Below are 6310 nucleotides of genomic sequence, written 5' to 3'. Positions count from 1 at the left end.
CTCACTGCAAGCTCCGCCTCCTGGGTTCATGCCATTCTCCTGCCTCAGCCTCCCAAGTAGCTGGGACTACAGGCACCCGCCACCACGCCCGGCTATTTTTTTTGTATTTTAGTAGAGATGGGGTTTCACCGTGTTGGCCAGGATGGTCTCGATCTCCTGACCTCGTGATCCGCCTGTCTCAGCCTCCCAAAGTGCTGGGATTACAGGCTTGAGCCACCGCGCCCGGCTGGCCACAAGTTTTTAAAAGGAGAGCCCTCGATGTGCCAGGTTTTGTGCTGGGCTACAGCAGAGCCTTGATGTGGCTTGCTGTTCACAGTCCAATGGGGGAGACGAGATAAAGCAACTTCAGCCCCATGAGATAAGTAGATGCTATGATGGGATGAGCAGGAACTAGAGTGTTCCTGACACAGGAAATGGCAGGTACCAGGCCAAGGAGCTAGAGGAGGAGCACCTGGCACCTCTGAGGACCTTGTTTTCCCTCCTTTACTGTGGCAACCTTGAGGAAGTAAGTCATTTCAGGCCATCAGGCCAGGTATGGTGGCATATGCCTGTAATCTCAACACTGTGGGAGGCTGAAGTGGGAAGACTGCTTGAGCCTGGGAGTTTGAGACCAGACTGGGCAACACAGTGAGACCCCATTTCTACAAAAAAAACAAAAATTAGAAGTGCATGGGGTGCACGTTTGTTGTCCCAGCTACTTGGGAGGCTGAGGTGCAAGGATTGCTTGAGCCCAGGAAATCGAGGCTGCAGTAAGCTGTGATTGTGCCATTGCACTCAGCCTGGGCAACAGTGAGACCTTGTCTCAAAAAAATAAAAAATAAAGTCACTTCACCTCTCTGAGCCTCAGTGTCCTTGTCTGTAAAATGGATTATTGCCAGGGTTCTGAGGAAGCGGAAGGTACATGAAGCACTTAGCCTGGGGCCTGGCACACAGATGAAGGTTCAGCAGTGTTGGCTGCTGCTGGCAGGCACTTCCCTCATTCCCTCCGAGGCACCGACAACCCACCAGGGTTCTGAGGCAAAGTACTCGAGGCCCTTCCTGCCCAGGTCCTGTGGGTGGCCAGTGGCAGGGGGCTCTCAGCCAGGGGAGAGAGAGAGGCCAGATCCAGGCCCTGCAGCGGGTGGAGAAGAGGGGACCTCGGCTTCACAGAGGCTGTGGGAGGAGTCAGTGCTCAGCTTCCAGAAACGCTTAATTGAGTCCGGATGCCCAGGCTTAAAACCTCACATAGAAGGTAAAATCCACACACTCACGGTGGTCTATAAAGGGTGTGACCGTATCATTTCTTTTTTGTTTTTTTAGACAGAGTCTCACTCTGTCACCCAGGCTGGAGTGCAGTGGTGTCATCTGGGCTCACTGCAAGCTCCGCCTCCCAGGTTCACGCCATTCTCCTGCCTCAGGCTCTCGAGTAGCTGGGACTACAGGTGCCCGCCACCACGCCCGGCTAATTTTTTCGTATTTTTCAGTAGAGACGGGGTTTCACCGTGTTAGCCAGGATGGTCTCGATCTCCTGACCTCGTGATACGCCCACCTGGGCCTCCCAGAGTGCGGGGATTATAGGCGTGAGCCACCGCGCCTGGCTGACCATATCATTTCTTATTCCAACCAGGCAGCTCTTGAGGATGACAAGGCACTGTCGATAGAGCTGCGGGGACCACAGGTGTCAGCCAGGACGGCCCTGGGCCATGCTAGAGTCTGGGCACCTCACGATTTGGCCCCAGCGACTTCTTGGTCCCGTCCCACTCCACCCTTGTTCCTCATGCTGCCAGGGCCACATGGGGCTGCTTCTCTGTCCACCCTGGCAGGACCCTCTGCTGAGGATGCACTTTTCCTCCGCCCCTCGGGCCAGACCTGGGCAGCCTCCGTCTTTCACTGGGTTTGGCTGCACTCTGCCTCTTGTGAGAAGCCTCCTAGACACATGGGGACACCGTGCTGGCTCCTTCCCCTCTCCCTAAAGCACTGTGGCCCAGCGGACTCCAGGCTTCCCTGACCTGCCTGCCCACTCCCTCCGCTGCCTTCTCCCTGCTGGTGGCACAGAGTCGTTATCTTCTATTTGCCATCTGTCTCCCCCATCAGGCTGAGCCATCCTGGGCAGGCACCCTGTTGGTCTGGTTGCCAGCTGTGTCCTCAGTGGGCACAGGGATGTGAAGAGAATGCATAGGAAACAGGTACTCCAGCTCAGTCCCCTGCCACCTGTCCCCAGCCTGCAGCCCTTTAACCTACCAAATGCACACCTCCCTACCACAGAACTACCCACACTGCCGTCCCCCTGCCGGGGGTGGCTCAAGTCCTGCTCCAGAGCCTGGAAGCCAGGCTAGCAATCCCCTCCACAAAAAAAGACGCTCTGTTCTCCATTTTGCACAAAAATGTATTTCTGTGACATCCCAAAGTACAGACATTTCCCCAGGCCCCAGGGGGTAAAGCAATGAGGTGTGAACTCTGCCAGGGTCTGGCCGGGGCCGCTGAGCGTGGGATGGAAGGGAGCGCTGCATGCAGCCCATCTGCCAAGCTGGGGGAACACAGGGCTGTCGCCCACTTCCCAGGACAGGGAGGGAGAGGCTCCGGGAGAAAAAGGCCAGGTGTCTCTCCCAAAGCTGCTCACCCATCCCGTCCTGCCTGGAGGCGGAAATGCTAGGAACACCTGAAAGCAGGCCGGCAGAGGGAAGAGGGAAGAAAAAGCCATCATCCAAAGGCTGCCTCCAGGGTTAGCGCTGCTCCCCAGGCCCCTGTGATCCACAAGTGTCCGATGAGAAGCAAGGCAGCGTCCACCGAGGGAGGAGCACAAGAGAGCCGGCGCCTCTCAGGCTTCCAAGGTAAAGCCGAGGGCAGGGTGGGACCGCCAGAGAGGCCCAAGCAGCCACTGCAGGGCAGTCCGAGTGCTGGTCTGGAGGCGGCTGTGTGGCCGCTGTGGGTCAAAGGCTGGCGTAGGACCTCTGCCTCTGAGAGGCGTGGGGTCCTCTGGGCAGCAGGGCAGGCTGGGATGAGGAGGCAGGCTCAGTTCTGCTGGTGGGAGCGCCTGGGCAGTTGAAGGCTGTGGAGCAAGGAAGCAAGCCCCTGGCCCCAGAAGATGCTGGCTTCCGGGGCAGGGGGCAGGTTCTGGATGTGTTTTGGCAGAAGGGGCAGTGGAATCTGCCCCCGAGTTCTGACCATCCCTGGGCTGGGGCTTTCCACAGCCTGGGACCTGGTGGGAGACTAGGAGGCAGCCTCCATAGCAGCGTGGCCTCAGGCAGGCCTGGCCGGACAGCAGCAGGGCCACTGGGCGCCCTGCTCCTGGAAGGTCTTCAGGGGCAGGGCTGCCTGGACCTTAGCCTAGGAACAGCTCACTTTCTTGCCCTAGATGGCCCACAGCTGGGAGCACCAAGGCTTCTGGGAGACCCAGTGGGGTAAGTTCTAATCCCCAAACCCCATCAGCTGTGCCCGGGAGCCGAGATGGAGTTCTCAGGCATGGGCAGTGGGTCAGGATGCTGGATACGCTGTCCAAGGCCTGCTCCTCTCATGAAAGGAAGCCAGACTGGGGTCTGAGTTTCCTGGACAAGGACTGGACACTCACAGCGTTATAGGCATTTAGTCTGGTTGGGGTAGGAGTGAGTGTGTCAGCGATGAAGGCTGAGTGGGTTTGAGAATGGCCACGGAAGCTGCAAGGACTCAGGAGTGTTGCTTTTGTTTTTGTACAGAAATCATACACACAAAACTTCACACTTCCTAACCAAAAAAAAAATATATATATAATATATATATCTCACTAATGTTAAGGAAAAGCGTCGGTTGTGCAAAAGTCCCCCATGTCTCTTCACTCCGTGGGGGGCTCCCTCGGAAGGGGACTGCCCGCTGGCTGCTTGAGCACGCTTCCTCCCCGCCTGTGGTCCAGAGCGGTGGTGGCCATGGGGGTGGAGGCCTCTATCTGGATGTGTCCATGTTTTCCTCTTTAAAGTTACTGCAGTGCTCAATCACCTTGCTGGAGACAATGAGGGAGACAGGATTGGAGGGTGGGCTTGGCTGGGGTGAGCCCAGCCCCTCCGAGGTCATCACGCAGCTGGGTAAACACGTGTTCACAGTGATGGTGATGCTGACTGAATGATGTGGATGGAGGGGTTGGCAGAGTGGCTGGCATGTGCAGGGGACTCAGGGAATGGCACCTGTGGCCGTGAATGCCATCACCAGCTGTCCTCCGCTTCCTTCCTTCCCACCACCCCCAGTTCCAAGGCATCTGTGGATAGGGGTCCCCAAATCAGCTCAGGCCTGACCTCCAGAACCCTTTGGAACTTTCTTCAGTGACCTCTTCCTTCTTCATTTTCCCTGCACACCAGACCCTTCTCTTTCCAGAAGTCCACCAGTAGTCCCCAAACTGACAGCACATCAGATTCCCCCAGAGGCCCGGATCCAGTGGCAGGTCCAGGGTGGGGTGGGGGCAGCTGTGTTCGCACAAGGGCCCCCACTACCCTGTGGCAGCTGGGGCCCAGCACTCCAGCTCAGATTTCAAGTCTCACCCGCCCCAGCCTGACCCCTGCCACCCATCACTGTCAGTTGTCACCTCGGAACCCGGAGAGCTTGCCCATTCAACACCAAGCCTGTGGGTTGGGGGCTTCACTGCAGCCTCTATGTGTTAAAGGGGTGCCCCAATACCTTTTAGGAAGCAAATTCCCAGAGTGGGAGAGGGGCCAGTGGACAGGCCGAGGGCCTTCTCCTAAGCATCGTCCAGGGTCATTTACTCCTTGCTGTCAGATAGGCCAGTGCCTCAGATTCCCATCACAGGCCTTGGACACATGTTCAAAGTGACTGTGGTAGGTAACTGGTCAGTCTTACCCAGTGCTTCTCAAATTTCCCGGGAATCCCTGTTAACCATGAAAATTCCAGGGCCACCTCCCACCTCCCAGATGCACTGGAAAAGAAAACCTAGGGGTGGGTCCTGTCCATTTATTCTTAAATTTTATTTTTTTGAGACAGAGTCTCGCTCTGTTGACCAGGCTGGAGTGCAGTGGCACCATCTCGGCTAACTGCAACCTCCGCCTCCTAGGTTCAAGTGATTCTCCGCCTCAGCCTCCCAAGTGGCTAGGATTATAGGTGCGCACTACTACGCCCAGCTAATTTCGTATTTTTAGTAGAGATGGGGTTTTACCATGTTAGCCAGGTCTCGAACTCCTGACCTCAAGTGATCCACCCACCTCAGCCTCCCAGAGTGCTAGGATTACAGGTGTGAGCCACTGTGCCTGGCCAGCAGTGCCTTTGGGCAGATATAATAGAACCAGGTGACATTTCCCTGCCCGGGCCCAGGAAGTGGCTGTCTGAGGAGCCTCTGAGTTCCAGGCCCCTCCTCCATGTGACCTTTTGCTCTATACAGAGACATGAAAAAGTGTGCTGGGTCAGCATGACCGTTGTCCCTTCTAGAATGAATCCTGGAGAAAACAAGGTCGTTTCTGACGATTTCGACATGTCACATCCCTGAGAGTCTCTCCTGTCCTGATTGACTTGAGAACTGGAGGGAGTGGCATTTTAGACACTGCAGTGAAAGCCACACAGCCACAGAAGGCCGGGACTCTACCATGTTTGCGACCTTCACATTCAGCAAGCTCACTTGCACTCTGCCTCGTCTCATCTCTAGAATGTATTTGACCATACCATGTCCCTTCTTTAGTGGGAACGTCTTTGGCCAAACATAATGAAAAGTTCTGACCTCACTTGCTAATACCCGGTGATAAAAGGATGGAATTTGTTGGGAATAAAAGAAAACGAAGCTTACAAACGAGGGCCCTGATGCTCCGTTCAGAGCTTGGTCATCTAGTTTCCAGCCATACTGTGGTCAAGATGACATTTGGAGAGGCCCCAGCTGGACATCAATACACTGTCAACCTCTGTACTAAACCCCAAGCTGCCCCGGGAATTTCAGTCATTCCTAACCTCCAGAGGGCGCCTGCTATGCCCTTACTCCCCCAAATCAAGGTTCCAGGCAGAAACACACTGCTAGTCTCTTACCGGGCCATTTCCTTGGTCTCCTGCCGTGCGGTCGCCATCTTAATTATGTCCCTCAGAAGGGGCAACCCCCCTTCTTTGATCAGCAGAGGGCAGTACTTGTCCGCTGTGGGATAGGAGCAGACAGCAGAGGATCAGGATGGTCTTCTGATCAGCCCGAGGCCCAGAAACCCACCCTGTCTGTGAGGACTATCCTGGTGCTGGGGGTGTGAAGGCACAGGCCTTGGTGGGGGCAAGACATGTGTGCCCAGCCCCATGGGTGGGAGTTCTGCATCCATGTAGGGGAAGCAAGAGGTGACTCCTTGGTTTGAAGTTGCTGTATTTATTTCCAGAGCTCATTCTTTTT

At 55.8% G+C, this 6310-nt stretch overlaps 1 protein-coding gene and 1 long non-coding RNA gene across 2 annotated transcripts in view; one reads left to right on the top strand and one right to left on the bottom strand.

Moving 5' to 3' along the window:
- Positions 1 to 6310, top strand: part of LOC105544930 — a 9491-nt gene extending 3181 nt beyond the window's left edge. Inside the window, exon 2 of the long non-coding RNA XR_001006844.1 lies at positions 5383 to 6310. This is a non-coding gene — a long non-coding RNA (uncharacterized LOC105544930). The remainder of the gene's footprint in view (positions 1 to 5382) is intronic.
- ZER1 (zyg-11 related, cell cycle regulator) overlaps positions 2348 to 6310 on the bottom strand; it is a 45107-nt gene continuing 41144 nt past the window's right edge. Inside the window, exons 15-16 of the mRNA XM_011987650.1 lie at positions 5968 to 6070; positions 2348 to 3952 (exon numbers count right to left, since the gene is read on the bottom strand). Coding sequence (XP_011843040.1) covers positions 3895 to 3952; positions 5968 to 6070 — 161 coding nt within the window. The 3' untranslated portion in view covers positions 2348 to 3894. The remainder of the gene's footprint in view (positions 3953 to 5967; positions 6071 to 6310) is intronic.

This window comes from Mandrillus leucophaeus, unplaced genomic scaffold, assembly GCF_000951045.1.
Source record: "Mandrillus leucophaeus isolate KB7577 unplaced genomic scaffold, Mleu.le_1.0 Scaffold109, whole genome shotgun sequence".
Classification (NCBI taxonomy): Eukaryota; Metazoa; Chordata; class Mammalia; order Primates; family Cercopithecidae; genus Mandrillus; species Mandrillus leucophaeus.
The sequence above is the reverse complement of the archived record's forward strand: the minus strand, read 5'-3'. Positions and strand labels throughout refer to the sequence as shown.